Source organism: Eriocheir sinensis, chromosome 22 (assembly GCF_024679095.1).
Source record: "Eriocheir sinensis breed Jianghai 21 chromosome 22, ASM2467909v1, whole genome shotgun sequence".
NCBI classification, from domain to species: Eukaryota; Metazoa; Arthropoda; class Malacostraca; order Decapoda; family Varunidae; genus Eriocheir; species Eriocheir sinensis.
In genome coordinates, this window is record NC_066530.1 from 940,040 (window position 1) to 960,287 (window position 20,248).

At 46.9% G+C, this 20,248-nt stretch overlaps 1 protein-coding gene across 2 annotated transcripts in view; it reads right to left on the bottom strand.

The window, feature by feature from the left end:
- The window catches only part of LOC127001883 (H(+)/Cl(-) exchange transporter 7-like), a 53,041-nt gene extending 33,893 nt beyond the window's left edge, over nt 1–19,148 (bottom strand). The window contains exons 1-5 of one of the 2 annotated variants that reach the window (XM_050867118.1): nt 18,240–18,498; nt 14,637–14,828; nt 10,329–10,511; nt 965–1,079; nt 328–443 (exon numbers count right to left, since the gene is read on the bottom strand). In XM_050867118.1, the coding sequence (XP_050723075.1) occupies nt 328–443; nt 965–1,079; nt 10,329–10,511; nt 14,637–14,762 (540 nt within the window). In that variant the 5' untranslated portion in view covers nt 14,763–14,828; nt 18,240–18,498. Of the gene's footprint in view, nt 1–327; nt 444–964; nt 1,080–10,328; nt 10,512–14,636; nt 14,829–18,239; nt 18,499–18,561 lie in introns of those variants that run through there. The other variant, XM_050867119.1, reaches the window with a different exon arrangement.
- Nucleotides 19,149–20,248: the final 1,100 nt, after the last annotated feature.

Consider the following 20,248-nt stretch of genomic DNA (forward strand, 5'->3'; position numbering starts at 1 on the left):
AAATAAATAAATAAAAAAAAATCCACAGGTCAGAACAGGTAAGCGCTTTTTCAGTGTTTTCAATACCTCGAGTTTCGCGATCCTTGAGTTGAGCGCTATACTTTCGGAATGAAGCGAGTGCGAGACTTGAGAGGGTACTGTAGTTTTCCACATCGAAGTGTTAACACCTGAAACAGCTTGCAGGAAGAGGTGGCGGAGGCGAGCAGTGTCCAGCAAATGAAGGAAAGGCTGGATCAATGTAGATATGGAGACGGGACTATTAGAGCTTACCTTGGCCCACCTAGACTACAAATAGCTAAATACACACACACACACACACACACGCACCTCATATGCGGCAGACAGCATGTTGAGGTTGCCGCGGTTCTCGTCGGAGGGACTCTCCTGCTGGTGGTCCACATAGAAGATACTGTTGCCAATTTTATCACTGCCTTCCCCATCTCCTGCAATGATAACAATGATGATAATAATAATAATAATAATAATAATAATAACAATAATAGAGCAATAGAACTAGTGTGTGTGTGTGTGTGTGTGTGTGTGTGTACTTCACAAACGGCCTGATCACGAGCTGGACACATCATCGCCAGCAAATACCCTCCTGATCAGAGCAAGGTTCATTATAATGTATCTCTGGATACCAGCTTCCTCACTCTCTCACCCCCTTCCTAACCTAACCCAGCCCCCCACACCTAACCTAGCCTGACCCATCCTACAAACTATTTTCTACGTTAGCTCATCCATATGCTGTCCAAATCCCTTATGCAAGAGTTAACCAGTTTCTTCATTCTTTTACCTCATCCCCCTTGCTAACTGTATGCCTCCCCCTCTCTCACGGCCCTGCTGCACTCAGCTTCCTACTCTACCTCATCCCTATACTGTCCTGTCTGTCCAAATCACAAGACTCATCAGTGCCTCCCAAACCCCTTATGCCAGTATCAGCAAAGCCTCCCCTGCCCTGTACCTGAGTGGTTGGCCTCGCCCTCCTCCCCCACCGTAGTGGGTGAGGGCGCGCTGAAGTCCGGCACATCCTCTCCGTGCAGTCCAGGGACACGCGCCTCCGCCGAAGACACCGCCACCTGCAGGGACACACACAGGTAACACTAGTGGCAATGGGAGGAGAAAACGGCTAGGACACACACAGGTAACACTAGAGTAGCAATGGGGGGAAGGGAATGAGAGAAAGAAGAGATAGAAGGATAATAATAAAGAAAATACATAATGAGAGAGAGAGAGAGAGAGAGAGAGAGAGAGAGAGAGAGAGAGAGAGAGAGAGAGAGAGAGAGAGAGAGAGAATGAAAGTTGTCAAAATTCACTGAAAAATAAACCAGCAAGAATATATATATCCTGTCTGTTGAATGAAGTTATCAAATTAGTTTAGAGTGCAAGGGGAAGCCTGACATTTGTAGTGTTCAGTATAATTTGTAGAGTTATAGACAGTATAGGGATGAAAGAGTGAAGGTGCTGGTTAACTCTTGCATAAGGGATTTGGACAGTATAGGGATGAAAGAGTGAAGGTGCTGGTTAACTCTTGCATAAGGGATTTGGACAGTATAGGGATGAAAGAGTGAAGGTGCTGGTTAACTCTTGCATAAGGGATTTGGACAGTATAGGGATGAAAGAGTGAAGGTGCTGGTTACTCTTGCATAAGGGATTTGGACAGTACAGGGATGAAAGAGTGAAGGTGCTGGTTACTCTTGCATAAGGGATTTGGACAGTATAGGGATGAAAGAGTGAAGGTGCTGGTTAACTCTTGCATATGGGATTTGGACAGTATAGGGATGAAAGAGTGAAGGTGCTGGTTACTCTTGCATAAGGGATTTGGACAGTACAGGGATGAAAGAGTGAAGGTGCTGGTTAACTCTTGCATATGGGATTTGGACAGTATAGGGATGAAAGAGTGAAGGTGCTGGTTAACTCTTGCATATGGGATTTGGACAGTATAGGGATGAAAGAGTGAAGGTGCTGGTTAACTCTTGCATAAGGATGAAAGAGTGAAGGTGATGGTTAACTCTTGCATAAGGATGAAAGAGTGAAGGTGATGGTTAACTCTTGCATAAGGATGAAAGAGTGAAGGTGCTGGTTAACTCTTGCATAAGGAATTTGGAAAGCATTGGGATGAAAGAGTGAAGATGCTGGTTAACTCTTGCATAAGGGATTTGGACAGTATAGGGATGAAAGAGTGAAGGTGCTGGTCAGGGGCAGATCCAGAAAATCAATTTTGGGGGGCCTGATGGTAAAATTTCATAAGTTAGCGACAGCTTCAAAACAGTGAAGACCAATGGATAGTGATGGCGGTTCTTTGCTTAAAATCCGCAGCTCCCGAGCAATCAACGTATATGTGACAAATAAATTTTTCTTGCGTGTGTATATATATATATATATATATATCTATATATATATATATATATATATATATATATATATATATATATATATATATATATATATATATATATATATATATAAATATATATAAAGTGCAATCAATATTTAAGCTGGCAAGCAATAACAAGAAACAATTCAAATTGTACATCTACATCCAACCAGTAAAAAGGCAGATCTGAACAGGTAGAAATCATCACCATACGAACATTCAAAGATATGTAAGCAGCAAGGGTGATCATAATACAGGCCATATATAAATTACAAACCTAACCTTTACAAAGAAGAGTTAATATGTAAAATTTGACACGGCTGAAGATAAAAAGGAATTCTTATAGGGCTTCTTTTACATGGGATTGAGGTAACACATTTGCAAAGATTGGCTGATCTAAAGAAATATATTTACAAATTCCCAAGTATTCCACACGTGCCTCACTAAGCAAAGAGTAGTCGGCGGTTTGCTTATCACTCTCTCAACAGAAATGGGGATATCATAGTGGACACAGAGGAGGGCAAGTCCATTCAGGCGCTCTTGGCCGACGGTACTCCTCAGATAGGTGTTCAGCCTTTTCAATGCTGAGAAAGACTTCTCGGTTTCCGCGTTGGAGACTGGAAGCGTCAACAGAGTTTTCAAGAGAATGGCAAGATTGGGGAACATGCTGGTGCTGGCGTGTGCTTGGGTTTCTTTGATAGTTTGGAAGACTGGGACAGGTAATGCCCAGCACTCCACTTCCGCCTTCACGAGTGTCAGGGATTCGATGTCGAGCTCGTAGAGCTTCGCCGCTTGAAGCACAACTGCATGCAACATCCGTTTCGGGGCCTTTGAGAAGTTGCTTGAGCTGAAGTGTGTCAGGCACTGTGTTGTCGCCGAACCGACTCTTCAACTCAGCCAAGACGTGGTCCACGAACGGAATGCACACCGCCCGGCGGTAGTAGGTACTCCTCAGCATTCTCGCACGGAACATTTGATCGCTGGGTCTGTCGTCCACAGAGTCGTGGCACAGGGATGGTGTCATGCGATGACCCCACCACGACCAAAAGCTCTTCCGCTTTCATGAACATGTCGTGGAAATGAGGGGGCTTCGTGGTGCAGTGGTTAGCACACTCGGCTCACAATCGAGAAAGCCCGGGTTTGATTCCCGGGTGGAGTGGAAAAATTTGGGCGGCTTTTCCGATACCCTACGCCCCTGTCCACCCAGCAGTGAATGGGTACCAGGTATTAATCGGGGGTTGTGTCCCGTCTCCTGGGATCTGTTCCCTTCTCCTATAATTCCTTCCCCCTCCTGTCTCTCTCCGGCATATGACCACAGATGTTGCGCCGACTAAACCAAACTTTACAACTTTTTTTGTGGAAATGATTCTCCCCATCTGCTCTGAACTTGGCAAAAATGGTCTCGATGCCACGAATCGTGGCATAGGCTGACACCAGGTCGCTATCTTTTCTCTGAAGAGTTCAGCTCGGCTCGAGAGTATGCGCCAATATACACTCCACTACAACCAGCCCAACGAGAAAGTGGGGAACACGTATGGCGGTGAGGAGCCCAGCGGTGGCGTCAAGTTCTTCCTCGAGAAAAACAGCAATGACAGGCAGAAATTCAATGAAAACCAGCACTGCATCATGCCTCTCAATCCACCTGGTGGGGCACAGGGGAACAAGCTTTTCGGGCTTGGCCGAGGTAAGCTTGACAACCTCTGTGAAGCGGAGAGAGCGCATATTTGAAGAATGAACGAAGTTGCACACCTCGGTCAGTGTTTGAAGAGCAATCTTCACTTCCTTGACGTCACACGCCTTCGTCAGTACTAGATTCTGCCGGTGGATTGGCTTGGCCAGGGTGTACTTCTTCAAGAGTACTGCGGCACACCCTTTGAATTTTCCCATCATGGCACTTGCTCCATCGAAACCAAGTCCCTTGCACTTGGCCATGTCCAATCCGAGGTCTTCAGCGGTGCGCAAAAGGAGCCAGGCTAAACCTTTACCGGTGAGGTCGTGGGCGTGCACAAAGGCAAGGAAGTCTTCCCTTGTTTCCTCTTTGAAGTGCCGAATGATGATAGTGGCCTGCACTAAATTCACTTTCTGCTTGCATGTGAGGAATGACGTCACAAAGATTTTTTTCAAGGCCTTTAAATCTTGCTCTATAATATTCAATATACGATTCCGTAACTTAAATACTGAGAATAAATAAAGAAAATCCTGAATTCTCCAGAAATGCAACAGAAAGGTACCAGTTTTCATTTTGACTCTCAGAAAGTGGACATTTTAGCAGATGGGGGGTCGTCCCACACCCCCGGCCCCCCCCTTTGGGTACGGCGTACTACAGCCCTGTACGAGTAGGCTATATAGATTGTTAGATGAGTGTGGGGCCCTGGGCACGTGCCCATTGTGCCCTGGCCCTGCAGGAGTGAAAAATTACATCAGACACCAAAAAAATTTAAATCTTGCCTGAGCATCCCGTCCACCTCCGCACAGTAAAGCCCAAGGAACCTAAAGAGGAGGAGTTTTTTAAAGTATTGAGGACAGCGTCCAGAGCTATCTAGCGGCGGCCGGCTTTGCTCCCCAGCTCTCTAGCTTTTTAGGGGTATCTTAAATATATTTAATGTTTTCTCAATTCATGGGTATTTCAAATATTTTAGTTATCCAAATATTTTTTCGGGGGGGCCCGGGCCATCTGGCTCCCCCCACCCTGTATCCGTGCCTGCATATGCCTACAGCCGACGACACATTCCGTATTATAGTTGCAGCACATTATAAGCAAGTCAATTCTGTACCGACTATCCGAATACACTCAAGATTTTCTGGGGGGCACGGGCCCCCTGGGCCCCCCCCCCTATATCCGCCCCTGGTGCTGGTTAACTCTTGCATAAGGGATTTGGACAGTATAGGGATGAAAGAGTGAAGGTGCTGCTTAACTCTTGCATAAGGGATTTGGACAGTATAGGGTTGAAAGTGAAGGTGATGGTTAACTCTTGCATAAAGGATTTGGACAGTAAAGGGATGGAGGAGTGAAGGTGCTGCTTAACTCTTGCATAAGGGATTTATACAGTATAGGGATGAAAGAGTGAAGGTGCTGCTTAACTCTTGCATAAGGGATTTGGACAGTATAGGGATTAAAAAGTGACGGAGCTGGTTAATTCTCACATAACGGATTTGGAAAGTATTGGGATGAAAGAGTGAAGGTGCTGGTTAACTCTTGCATAAGGGATTTAGACAGTATAGGGATGAAAGAGTGAAGGTGCTGCTTAACTCTTGCATAAGGGATTTAGACAGTATAGGGATGAAAGAGTGAAGGTGCTGCTTAACTTTTGCATAAGGGATTTAGACAGTATATTGATGAGCAAGAGTAGAAAGTCAAGTGTACAGTTATTTGTTATATATATGGCATAGTTATTTGTATAGTGCTGAGTGAATCATGTTTCAGAGTGACTGCCAGCCTCTACACTACACGCCCCATGGCAGCCGAGTTTAAGGAAGACACCAATCAGGCAGCACATGACTCCCTCACAAAACATAAACAGAGTGGAGGCAAAGGCTCTTCGTCTCCTCAGCTCTCCTCCTCGTACTGACAGTCTTGTACCTCTTACATTCCGTTGCCATGTTGCATCTCTTTCTATCTTCTACTGATATTTTCATGCTGACTGCTCTTCTGAACTTGCTGACTGCATGCCTCCCCCCCTCCCATGGCCCCTCTGCACTCAACTTTCTACTCATGCTCATCCCTATACCGTCCAAACCCCTTATGCAAGAGTTAACCAGCATCTTCACTCTTTCATCCCGATACAGTCAAAGCCCTTTATGCAAGAGTTAACCAGCACCTTCACCCTTTCATCCCTATACTGTCCAAATCCCTTATGCAAGAGTTAACAGAATCTTCACTCTTTCATCCCTATACTGTCCAAATCCCTTATGTAAGAGTTAACAGCATCTTCACTCTTTCATCTCTATACTGTCCAAATCCCTTATGCAAGAGAGATGAAGAGGGAGAGGATGGGAGAGAAGGAAGAGAGGGGGAGTGAGCTAGAGTTTACCAGTGACACAGATGAGGGAGTGAAGATACTGGTCTATTCTTGCATTAGGAAGTTGGACAGCACAGGAAGGATCTTATTATAAAGGGCTATATTCTTAAACATTTTGATGGCCAAACAAACATATTTAACTAGGCTTTCGGAGGAGTTGTGAGCATTTCCATGGGTAGTCTTATGACCTTGGTGGTAGTCTGACCCTTCTTCTGTGCCATGAACCTAAGAAACACACATTTGACAAGGCTTTCATTGGAGTTGTGGGCATTTCCAGGGCTAGTTTTATGGCCCTGGTGGTAGTCTGACCCTTCTTCTGTGCCATGAACCTAAGCAACACACATTTGACAAGGCTTTCATTGGAGTTGTGGGCATTTCCAGGGCTAGTTTTATGGCCTTGGTGGTAGTCTGACCCTTCTTCTGTGCCATGAACCTAAGAAACACACATTTGACAAGGCTTTCATTGGAGTTGTGGGCATTTCCAGGGCTAGTTTTATGGCCCTGGTGGTAGTCTGACCTGTCTTCTGTGCCATGAACCTAAGAAACACACATTTGACAAGGCTTTCATTGGAGTTGTGGGCATTTCCAGGGCTAGTTTTATAGCCCTGGTGGTAGTCTGACCCTTCTTCTGTGCCATGAACCTAAGAAACACATTTGACAAGGCTTTCATTGGAGTTGTGGGCATTTCCAGGGCTAGTTTTATGGCCCTGGTGGTAGTCTGACCTGTCTTCTGTGCCATGAACCTAAGAAACAAACATTTGACAAGGCTGTGAGTTGAGTTGTGGGCATTTCCAGGGCTAGTTTTATAGCCCTGGTGGTAGTCTGACCCTTCTTCTGTGCCATGAACCTAAGAAACACATTTGACAAGGCTTTCATTGGAGTTGTGGGCATTTCCAGGGCTAGTTTTATGGCCCTGGTGGTAGTCTGACCCTTCTTCTGTGCCATGAACCTGGAAAACCACTCATGAGAACTTGACTGACCTCCTTTTTGGCCTTTGGAAACAGCTGACATGAGAGGCGGAAGCGTCTGCCAATACCAACCGAGGCAAGTACAAGGCAAGCGGTTAGCAGGTTGAGAAAAGCAGTCAGCAGGAAAACAGTGATGATGAGAGATAACAAACTGAGGGGACAAAACGGAGACAGTAAAGAGGAGCTGATAACACTAGCCTTGAACCTTTATCATTCACGTATTTACTGTTTACCGTTGACCATTGATGGGGTTTCAGGCCCCGCTCCACTGTCAGTGCAGCGCTCCGCAGGGCCGTCAACAATTACGATGATAGCCTCAATAATAATCCTCGATATACACTTATTTACAACGTTGTAGTGAGTGAGTGAGTCTTATTTTCTTTCATGGACAGCCTACTGGTGTCCTTTTAATAAACATGGCATTATTATATTTACTGATATCACAAACCACTGTCTCCCTCCTTGCCATTTAAGCCAGTGGTACAGTACTGTCTCCAGGATTGCGAGTTTCAAGTTTGCGATAGGGACCCAAAGAATTCAATTTTTATTGAGAACTGAAATTGCGATATGACCCGAAAGGAAAGGGAAAAGGCTGCTGAAACCATTTTTTTCACACCTTGATGTGGTCCCTGACTCCCATTCTCGCTCTTACCCACCCCCCGGGCCTATCCATTGGCCGCGGGAAGCATGGTGAGTGGGATCCAGGCAGCCAGGCGCATGTGTGCGAGCAGCCCCGACCGCACGCTGGGCCCGAGCAGCTGACGGGCGGCTGATGATGGCGATGGTGATGATGTGTGTCGGCGGCGTGGCCCCCGCATCGGCGCCACCCAAACAGCATTTTCACTGGGGCCCGCGTGTGTGTGGCTGTGTGTGTGTGGCTGTGCCCATTGTGGGCCCAGGCTCCTCAATTTGCCAATTCTCACTTTCCACATGTTGCAGGGACCCCTTTCCTCTCTTCCATCTCTTCTTTTTTAAAAGAAGAGATGGAAGTAAAGAAAGGGGTCATGTGCAACATGTGGAAAACAAGAATTGGCAAATTGAGAAGCCCAAACCCACAACAAACACAGCCACACACACACACACACACACACACACACACGGGCCCCGACAAAAACACCGTTCAGGCGGCGCCGATGCAAAGGCCACGCCACCGACATTCATCACCACCATCAGCTGTCCGTCAGCTGCTCGGGCCCAGCACGCGGCCGGGGCCATCTGCACACATGCGGTTGGCCACCCGGATGGATGGCCAAGCGCAAGATGTCAACGGTTTTCAATTTTCCCATAAGAATAACGGTGCAAAGTTTGCGATTTCAACGTTTGTGACCCGCAACGTCGACCTATTTATCACAAATTTGGAGACAGTACTGTACTTTCTTTGGGCAATACTGTCATCATCATCATTCACTGTTTACCCTTCTGTTGAATTACTGGTTAGGATAAAAAAATATACAGTGGTGGTGGTTAGTTTTGTGATCAGCCTGGATAAATTACACTTTTGGAGTAACACTGCCAATAAAATAAAACAGAAAAAGTGGCTGAGGCGCTGCACAAGCAGGTGACGGCCCTGGGACTTGTCACGATTACCATGTGAACACCAGTGCCTGATTTGTGGACAAAAAATACAGCTTTCCGTATACCTGTCTTTGGGCCGTACTACAAGTCCAATCCGGGAAGTTTTGGGTCCCTACAAAAGTCAGTTTAGGGGTCATTTTACAAGTCCAATTTGAGAAGTTTCAGGTCCCTACAGAGTTATTCATCGCGAACTCTGTAAGGACTTAAAACTTCTCGGATTGGATTTGTAGTGCGGCCCCTTGACCAACCTTTGTAGGGACCCAAAACTTCTTGGGTTTGACTTGTAACAGGGTGCCGTGTGTCAGTCAGCCATCACAGCAGCCCAGACTTTAAGGCCAAGAAGTGAAGCATTCTCAATAAATGCATGGATCACTGGGGCAGCACAGACACTGAGGCTGGCCACTCCAGAAACACAAATCAAGCTAACGTCAAGACTGACCGCCTGAGACACAAGAAATGGGCGGCACCGGGAGTCTGACTCACTGCCTCTCTCTCAGCACTGGCAGACACAGCCAGGCCTGCCCCAGCACTGTCACACAAGCAGAGGAAAGGGTTCACTCAGCACTGCCTCTCTCTCAGCACTGGCAGACACAGCCAGGCCTGCCACACAAGCAGAGGAAAGGGTTCACTCAGCACTGCCTCTCTCTCAGCACTGGCAGACACAGCCAGGCCTGCCACACAAGCAGAGGAAAGGGTTCACTCACCACTGCCTCTCTCTCAGCACTGGCAGACACAGCCAGGCCTGTCACACAAGCAGAGGAAAGGGTTCACTCACCACTGCCTCTCTCTCAGCACTGGCAGACACAGCCAGGCCTGCCACACAAGCAGAGGAAAGGGTTCACTCACCACTGCCTCTCTCTCAGCACTGGCAGACACAGCCAGGCCTGCCACACAAGCAGAGGAAAGGGTTCACTCACCACTGCCTCTCTCTCAGCACTGGCAGACACAGCCAGGCCTGTCACACAAGCAGAGGAAAGGGTTCACTCACCACTGCCTCTCTCTCAGCACTGGCAGACACAGCCAGGCCTGCCACACAAGCAGAGGAAAGGGTTCACTCACCACTGCCTCTCTCTCAGCACTGGCAGACACAGCCAGGCCTGCCACACAAGCAGAGGAAAGGGTTCACTCACCACTGCCTCGCTCTCAGCACTGGCAGACACAGCCAGGCCTGCCACACAAGCAGAGGAAAGGGTTCACTCACCACTGCCTCGCTCTCAGCACTGGCAGACACAGCCAGGCCTGCCACACAAGCAAAGGAAAGGGTTAACTCACCACTGCCTCTCTCTCAGCACTGGCAGACACAGCCAGGCCTGCCACACAAGCAGAGGAAAGGGTTCACTCACCACTGCCTCTCTCTCAGCACTGGCACAAAGGAGAGGGTTCACTCACGTCATGGTTCCTGCGTTCAAAGGTGGACACTTTAAGGCTTTTGACCTCAGGCGCAGGGAAGGATACCATCTCTTTCTCCTCAGTGTTCCCCGGCTTACTGAACCCCCCAGCAAGGCCACTGAGGGTCTTTGCCCCTGTTCTGCTGTCCATCCCGGGCTGACTGTCCGGCCACAGTGTCCTTGCCTGTCACCAGAGATAGCGTGACCTCATGACAATGGAGACTATTATTGTGCTGATAAGTGCCAGGGAACAATGGCTGCTTTATCTCATCCATTTTGATTGCTCCTTCATCATTGTGGTTCTCTCTCTCTTTGTTTGTTGCCTGTAATCTGTTGTGTCAGGGTGAGGGCAGGGAAGGACCAGTGCCAGGCCTCAGTGTGGCTGCAGCCGTGACACTGCCTGGCGCTGGGCTCACTTGATGCGCAGGGAGACACTGAACAAGACAAACCTGCACTCTTTGAAGAGGTCTGGATGCCACGGCAAGAAAGTTAAGTTTTTCAATGACTTAGGAAGGTCAGCGGGTGGTGGGACAATGAACAAGACAAACCTGCACCCTGTGAAAAGGCCTCGGCCCGAATCCACAAAACTCCCATAAGCTTATGTTTTTGCCTTAACCCTTCCACGCACCACGACGCGATTTGCATCAAAACAGAATCGTCTACATCTGAGATTTTGACTCGAATTGCGTCAAAACACTTTTAAAAATTCGCCAAAAATAAAGTATTTTTCTGAATCGTGTCAAAATTTCTTTGCGTTAAAGATCCAAGCTAAACCTACAAAATAAAGTAATTGTCAACTCTCTCGTGCCGTTGAATTTGAAGTGATAATTGCCCGTGGCTTAGTTGCCTCTCAGTAGGCAGACTGTGAGCATGGACTGTCGCCCCTTTAAATTGTGTCCGGAGCCTCCTGGTAAGCCTAGATTACAGTCGCCACACAAAATAGGTGAAATTCATTGTTACTTCCAATGTAAAGTGATCGTGTCGTGATACAATATTTTGTTTTATAATCGCAGGAACAAGTAACTGTCACTATTAGAAAATATGGCTGAAAAACTATCAAGTGAAGAGATTTTGAGACCCATTTGGACAAAGCATGATGATGATTCTCATGAAAGTGATGATGGAAAAAGTGAAAAAAACTCCAGCAGAGAGTGTTAGGGAGAGAGACTTAGTGGTAATTATTACTGTGTCTGGCAAAGTTCTTCCAGACAGCAAATAGGTGAGCTAATAGTCATGTTTGTTATTATTATCAAAACTCTATTCCAGCCAAAACTGACTTCTGTTTTGACCTCCTTGACCTGCTTGTTGTGTTTTATTTGCTGCCCTTGAGCAGTTTCTTCTACTGGAGAGAACAGAATAGATAGAAAAATATAGTTTTCCTCCATTTTCTTAAGAACTACTGGTCGTATGAAAATTCCAATGATAGCGTCGGAATCCTCATAGAAATCCCCTTTTATTAGCATATAAATCATAAAAAGTTGACTCAGGAAGTTTTGAGCAATGAGGTGATGAACGTAAGCATTTCTTATTCATCTTAACCCCTTGCATCCGATGACGCAGTATACGCGTCATTTCGTCTCTCGTAGCATATCCGAGTGACGCGTATACTGCGTCATGGTCATTTCAGCCAGTGTGTGTTTTATTTCTTCTCGGGTATAGTACTCGGATATGGGAAGGGCGCGCGATTTGACAGCTCGTAGTGAAGAGGTTAAATCAATGTTTTTGTTCGGAGTCGGTAAACTTTGCTATTTATTTGCATTTCTTGATATTTTTTTCTTTCATAAGGCAGAATAATCTCTTCCAAAATCAACAACATATAATAATGCCAGGAAAAAAGAATACTCCTACTCCTCGAACCTCCTTCTTATCAATTTCTGCAACATTCGCGGTCTTCGTTCTAATTTTCATTCTGTGGAACGCCATCTCTCCTCCTCTAAACCTCACCTTCTCTTCCTCACCGAAACACAGGTTTCTGAGGCTACTGACAGCAACCTCTACTCTGTTCCCTCCTACTATTTCTATCCTAAATTTCAATCCAAAGCTGGATGTTGCGCCTACGTGCACAACGAAATCACTTGCTCTCATGCTCACGACTTTGACTCTTCTGAATTTTCCACCATCCGGCTAAGACTTCATTGTCATTCTATTACTAAATACATCTGTGCTGTTTATCTCTCGCCTAACTCTACTAACTATGTAAAATTCTTTGACTATTTGAACTCTAAAGTGGAGCACATCTTGACTCACTCTCCCTTTGCTGAAATCTCCATCTTGGGAGATTTCAATGTTCACCACCAGCTTTGGCTTTCATCATCTTTCACTGACCATCCTGGTGAACAAGCCTACAACTTTGCTCTCCTCAATGACCTAGAGCAGTTGGTTCAGCACCCTACTCGTATTCCCGACCGTCTTGGAGACAGGCCCAACATTCTAGACCTCTTCCTTACCTCTAATCCTTCTGCTTACTCTGTCAAACTGTTCTCTCCGTTGGGCTCCTCCGACCATAACCTTATTTCTGTATCCTGTCCTATCACTCCTGTACATCCTCTGGACCCACCGAAGAGGTGATGCTTCTGGCATTTTGCTTCAGCTCGGTGGGACGACCTGAGGATGTACTTTTCCGATTTCCCGTGGAATGATTATTGCTTTCAGGAGAGAGACCCCTCTGTGTGTACTCAGCGCATCACAGAGGTGATTGTCTCTGGAATGGAGGCATACATTCCACGTACTTTCTCTACTCCTCATGCTAAAAAGCCTTGGTTTAATCATGCTTGTTCTCGTGCTATTAAAGATAGAGAGGCAGCTCACAAAAGGTTCCAGAGGCTTCAAACTCCCGTTAACTTTGATCTTTACATTTCAGCCCGGAATCGTGCCAAATCTATTCTCCGACTTACCAAAACTTCTTTCATTAATAGAAAATGTCAACACCTTGCTTCTTCTAATTCTTCCCGTGACTTCTGGCATCTAGCCAAAACTATCTCCTCCAATTTCACTTCTTCCTCTTTCCCTCCTCTCCTTAACCCTGACGGCACTGCCGTCTCATCTGTCTCTAAGGGATGAGTAGGAGGAATATGCCCAGAATCGTCCAGGGTGGAGTTCTTACAGAAAGTTTGAGTGAAGAGTTCAGCCTTATAGAGACAGATGAGACGGCAGTGCTGCCATCAGGGTTAAGGAGATTACAAAATAGTCCATGAAAATCCCAGCAACTCTTACTACGAGAGGCTTTTCAGCTGCCATTGTGACTATTTCCCAAGGCCACAGAGCAGATTTACCAGGTTTTCATGGGTGTTTTTCCCATTTAAGGTGAAGAAGTCATGTAAAACTATCACTACGATCACAAAACAGTCCATAAAAATCCTGGCAACTTCCACAAGAGGCTTTTCAAACAGGTGAACCGAGGCGCCAATACCTTAAAAAATAGGGACTATAGTTAGACCTCCTTCACTTTTGACCCTTTCCAACTTGTTTTTCCACGGTAAAGGAATCAGCTCAAGGAAAAACATAGAATCTATAAGAAAATTATGAGTCTGCATGTCTTTTGGTATATCGGTTCATTGTGGCTTCTTAACCCATCTACTGCAAGTGGCATGGACTTTGCCTTCACTGGTAGCCTGGTAACATAATGTCCCAGGTCTTTCTCTGCCTCTGTGGTGGATAGTGGAGTGTTTCCCATGTGGTGTTGGTGTGCTGGATATCCCCTCCCAAGGTACAGGACTTCACATTTTTCTTAAGTGAATTGTAGCAGCCACTTTTTGTTCCATTCCTGTAGCTTGGCAAGGTCTTCTTGTAGGAAATTTGCATTCAAGGGGTTAACTTCACCACTCTTAATAGAACAATTCATGACAGGATCCTGTTGTTGCAGCACAGGACATTAACTCACTGTGGCATCGCAGTGTTACCAATATAAACAAAACATTGATAACATAATAGAAAGAAAAAGTGGAAGTGGAAGAAAAAGAAGAAGAAGAAATGAAAAACACAAGCTCTGAGAAAGAAGTAGAAGGAAAAGAAAAATGGGTCTGAAAAAGAAAAAGAAGGCAAAGAAAAGTAAATAAAGAAGACAATAATAATAGTAGTAGTAGTAGTAGTAGTCCTCCCGAAACTGACCTCTCTTTCGGCCACCTCTTTGGATTCTTTTTGGGAGCAGCGAGTAGCGGGCTTTTTTTTTTTTTTTATTATTGTTTACTTTTTTGTGCCCTTGAGCTGTCTCCTTTGTTGTAAAAAAAAAAAAAAATAATAATAATAATAATAATAATAATAATAATAATAATGGTGTCACACAGAACCCGACCAGCCTGGACTCTCTCACCTGTGGAGTTACATGGTTGGGTGAGGAGGCTCTTGCCCCCGCCCTGTACCGCGCCTTCACCCCATGGTCCTCCTCCTCCAGGGAATCACTGAGGACCAGCAGTGTGTGGTCGTCAGTGTCTGCCATTTCTCTCTCTCTCTTTCTCACTCTATCTCTCTCTCTCTCTCTGGCATCTATTTCTTCATGAGTTCCCTGGAAAAAGAAAGGCCATTAGGGGAGTGAATGAGTGGCAGTGATGATAATGCTAATAATAATGATGATGATAATAATAATAATAATGATGATAATAATAATAATAGTAGTAGTAGTATCAAGAAGAAGAACAAGAAGAACAAAAACAAGAAAAGATTATGAAAAAAAAACTATATCAACAAAAAAGAAGAGAAAAACGACAAAAAAAGAACAAACGTCAATAATAATAATAATATTAATAATAATAGTAATAATAATTATAGTAATAATAATAATCATAATTATAATAACAATAATAATAATAATAATAATAATAATAATAATAATAATAATAATAATGATAAGAATGATAACAATAGTAAACATTGCGGTAACCCGGCTGGCACACAATGGAATGGAATCAGCAGGCGGGCATAACAAACAAAAACCAGGAGCCCACCAACCACGGCTCCAATACAAGAGTGAATACTGAGAGGCCAGAAGAGGTGCATCACAGGGCACATCTGAGGCAGGCACACCAAGGTAACCTGGCCCTGTGCCCTGGGTAATGGGTTATGGCCCGCCACAGGCTCAAGGGCCATTGGGGTATTGAAGATAGGGTAGCCTACTAATTTCAAGACACTGATTACTTATTTATGGACAAAATATGATTCTTTGGATTATGGAGATAATTTTTTTATTTCCAGAAAGCACTAAATGACCAACTCTTCAATGCCTGTTGTGCACCCACCGCCCCGCTCCCACCCATTACCACTGGCCGGGGTAGTGGACCACCCCTGCCACAGCCCCGCTCACACCCATTACCACTGGCCGGGGTAGTGGACCACCCCTGCCACCACCCCGCTCACACCCATTACCACTGGCCGGGGTAGTGGACCATCCCTGCCACCGCCCCGCTCCCACCCATTACCACTGGCCGGGGTAGTGGACAACCCCTGCCACCGCCCCGCTCACACCCATTACCACTGGCCGGGGTAGTGGACCATCTCTGCCATCGCCCCGCTTCCACCCATTACCACTGGCCGGGGTAGTGGACCACCCCTGCCTCCGCCCCGCTCCCACCCATTACCACTGGCCGGGGTAGTGGACAACCCCTGCCACCGCCCCGCTCCCACCCATTACCACTGGCCGGGGTAGTGGACCATCCCTGCCACCGCCCCGCTCCCACCCATTACCACTGGCCAGGGTAGTGGACCACCCCTGCCACCACCCCGCTCCCACCCATTACCACTGGCCGGGGTAGTGGACCATCCCTGCCACCGCCCCGCTCCCACCCATTACCACTGGCCGGGGTAGTGGACCATCCCTGCCAGCGCCCGCTCCACCCATTACCACTGGCTGGGTAGTGGTAGTGGACCACCCCTGCCACCACCCCGCTCACACCCATTACCACTGGCCGGGGTAGTGGACCATCCCTGCCACCGCCCCGCTCCCACCCATTACCACTGGCCGGGGTAGTGGACCATCTCTGCCACCGCCCCGCTCCCACCCATTACCACTGGCCGTGGTAGTGGACAACCCCTGCCGCCGCCCCGCTCCCACCCATTACCATTGGCCGGGGTAGTGGACCATCTCTGCCATCGCCCCGCTCCCACCCATTACCACTGGCCGTGGTAGTGGACAACCCCTGCCGCCGCCCCGCTCCCACCCATTACCACTGGCCGGGGTAGTGGACCACCCCTGCCGCCGCCCCGCTCCCACCCATTACCACTGGCCGGGGTAGTGGACCACCCCCGCCGCCATCCCGCTCCCACCTATTACCACTGGCCGGGGTAGTGGACCATCCCTGCCGCCGCCCCGTTCCCACCCATTACCACTGGCCGGGGTAGTGGACCATCCCTGCCGCCGCCCCGCTCCCACCCATTACCACTGGCCGGGGTAGTGGACCATCCCTGCCGCCACCCCGCTCCCACCCATTACCACTGGCCGGGGTAGTGGACCATCCCTGCCGCCACCCCGCTCCCACCCATTACCACTGGCCGGGGTAGTGGACCATCCCTGCCGCCACCCCGCTCCCACCCATTACCACTGGCTGGGGTAGTGGACCATCCCTGCCGCCACCCCTCTCCCACCCATTAACATTGGCCAGGGTAGTGGACCATCCCTGCCATCGCCCTGTCCTGTCCCGTGCTGTATATTTCCGCTGGCCCACACCGCATGCCATATAAATTTAAACTAACCGAACCTAACTTAACCTACTTAACGGGGGTCTTTGTTCCCCTTGACCCCCTTCTATTCTCCAGAAGTCATTTGCTACTGCACTGCATTCAGGGACCAAAAAAGAATCTGTAAAATTTTACTTTCTTCCCCGTCTCACAGCGGTACTTCTCACACTTCTCATCAGTTAGATCTCATTATTCTATGCATTTTGAACCCCACTTATGTGCGGCGCAAACTGCTAGAAACGCCACTATAACAATTAATTAAAAGTTGGTGACTTACTTGCAGCCGCCTTGGAGCACAATGGGGGCAGGTTGAGGGGGGAGCGTAACACCCAGGGGGTCGAGGGGGGCAAAGCCCCCATTAGCAGTTAGGTTATGTCAAATTCGGTTGGGGTAGTTTAAATATACTCGACATGCAGTGTGGGGTGATGAAAATACGCAGCGGAGGATGGGACATAACGGTGGTGCGGGTCAGTGTTGCGGTGAAATGTCTCCTCGCAGAAATGTTGCTCTGCTGTTCACCATGTATGCACGCTGGGGGAATACAAAGCAGGAAAAACATTGATTTAGCTGGTTTTGTTCTAGTTTGTCCCCTTGTGATCTTTGTGAGCAGTGAAATAGGTATAAAAATAGTAAACAGGTTGAATCTCTGTGCGAGATATTTTGCAGTGGCGGCGACGGATGCACAACAGGCATTGAAGTCTCATTTTATCAGTGATTTAATGGGAAAACTACTCGACCCACACTGAATGTCGAATAAATTTAAACAATCCAACCGAACTTGACATAACCTAACTGCTACCAGGGGGGGGCTTGGCCCCCTTCGACCCCCTGGGTGTTACGCTCTCCCTCCCAGCCTCCCTGTGATGCCCCAAGGCGCCCACAAGAAACTCACTAACTTTTCAAAAATCGCTAGCGGTCTTTCTAGCAGTTTGTGACGCACATATATGGGGTTCAAAATGCATAGAATAATGAGATCTAACCGATGAGAAGTGTGAGAAGTACCACTGAGACAGGGAAAAAAGTAAAATAATACCAAAGAATCCTTATCGTAAGTATTAACTTTGTAAGAACTGGCTACCCTCACTTCAATATTCAGGGGCCAATGGTACAGAGATGAGCACTGAGGCCATGTTCACAGCTTGGCCTATGGCACACATTTTATCTCACTGGCTCAAGGGTCAATGGTACAGAGATGAGCACTGAGGCCATACACAGCAATGGACTGTGACCTCAACTTTACCCTTACCTCACAGCCACAGGGGCCAATGGTACAGAGATGAGCACCGAGGCCATGCTCACGGCTTGGCCCGTGCCCACCCTAGACGTATTCCATAGTGCTCCAGGGCCTCCCACACCTACTCCACACAGTTTCCAGCCTACAACAGCAGGTGCCAGGCTGTGGGGGTGCCAGGCTGTGGGGGGTGATAGGCCAGCAAGTCACATGCACCCCAAGTCACGTGAGTCACGGGACCACCGAGGCTTATCCACCACCACCACCTCCAGGGGATCAACACGTTATCTACGGGGTCATGCTATGCTATGTTATGCCAAAATGCAGCATGGCTCACCTGTCTGGCTCTAACGGGACGGTGTGCGAGGCAGGTGACGGGGCAGGCGAGGCGGGCAGCGGAGAGGCTTTTGTTTACTCGACATACTTTTGCCTCCCTCCCTCCTCACTGCCTTGGTCTGGGGCTGGGGCCGAGGCGCTGCTTGGCCTTGGTCTGGCTCTGCTTCTTATCTTCTACTTTTAGACGGTTTTTGTATCGCCTATTTCCGCTTCTTCTTTCTCTTATTATTATTCTTTTATCTTCTTGTTCTTTCTTTTTTCCTCTTCTTCTTTCTTTTCTTTTTTTATCTTTCTTATATATCCTCTTAATTATTCTTGTTCTTCTCTTCTTTCGTACTTCTGGATATGTTTGTGGGTCAATGTCAATGCCAGTGTTTGTGATCTTGATTGATTGATAGTTTATTGTTGCAGGTAAACAACAAGGGAGAAGGGAGGAACATGCCATCCCAACCCCCAGGCAGCACAGATCGAGTGTGATTATACAACTATTAATACATGTGTAGGTAGCACCATGAAATTAAAAAGATACAATTAATGGTAGGAAGGAAAGCACAACAAGGGAGGGGGCGGTACCTCCCCCTAGACAATAAGACTACATATGTGCGTGTAAGTCTGTGTGCGTGTCTGCGTATATAAGTGAAGAGGTTCCATGTTTATTTGTTGTTTGATCCGTGTTTTGAGTGTTCGAGTGTAATCTTTAAGAATACGTCTCAGACCCTTCCGCTTCTCACATCAACTATTTCCAAAGGCCAAAAAATAAATTAATCGGGTTTTCATGAGTGTTTTTCACCATCATGGCACAGAAGGCAGGTCAAACTACCACAATGGGGTCATATAACTTGCCGAGTGTAATTTTTATAATCTTCTACTTCTTCGATCTTCTTTTCGTCTTTTTCTTCTTATTTTGAGCTGTAGGAAAGGAGAGAAAAGGGAAGAGAAAAACAGAATAGGAAACTGTCATTCCTAGATATCTATAACGTCGTACTGCTATCAGCACCATTGCGTGCCATTTCCTCTCAATTTTTTTCCTACTCTATGTTACAGACTCCTTTACTATTCTGATATTCTTAACTAGCTAGGCTTTCGTAGGAGTTTGGGGCCTTTCCAGGGCAATAGTTTAATATATGTGACCCTGGAACTGTCTTTCTGTGCCATGATGGTGAAAAACACTCATGAAAACCCGGTTAATTTATTTTTTGACCTTTAGAAATAGTTGATGTTGGAAGCGGAAGGGTCTGAGTCGTATTCTTAAATATTTCGGGGCCTATTTGACAGGTTTTCGTAGATGTTTGGGGCATTTACAGGGCTATGTTATATATGATCCTGGTGGTAGTTTGCCCCTTCTTCTGTACCATAAACCTAAAGAAACACTCATTAGAATTCTGGGGAGGAAAAATCTAACCGCTCACGTGATGGCCGGAAAGGCAAAGGAAAGTTACAGGAGGAGCTATATATAGGCGAACGATCGAAAGGGAGAGAAATAAAAGGAGTTATAGCCTACAATCACACTATATGTACGGCCTGGGGGTTGAGATGGCATATGTTCCTCCCTTCTCCTTTGTCGTATACCTGCAGCAATAAACTATCAATCAATTATAAGCCAGGAGGAGAGAAGTTAAAAGGTTGAAGGAGCGGTAGGCTATTCTCAAAGCTTCCTCCTCTCACACAAATGAGTAACGATTTCCAAA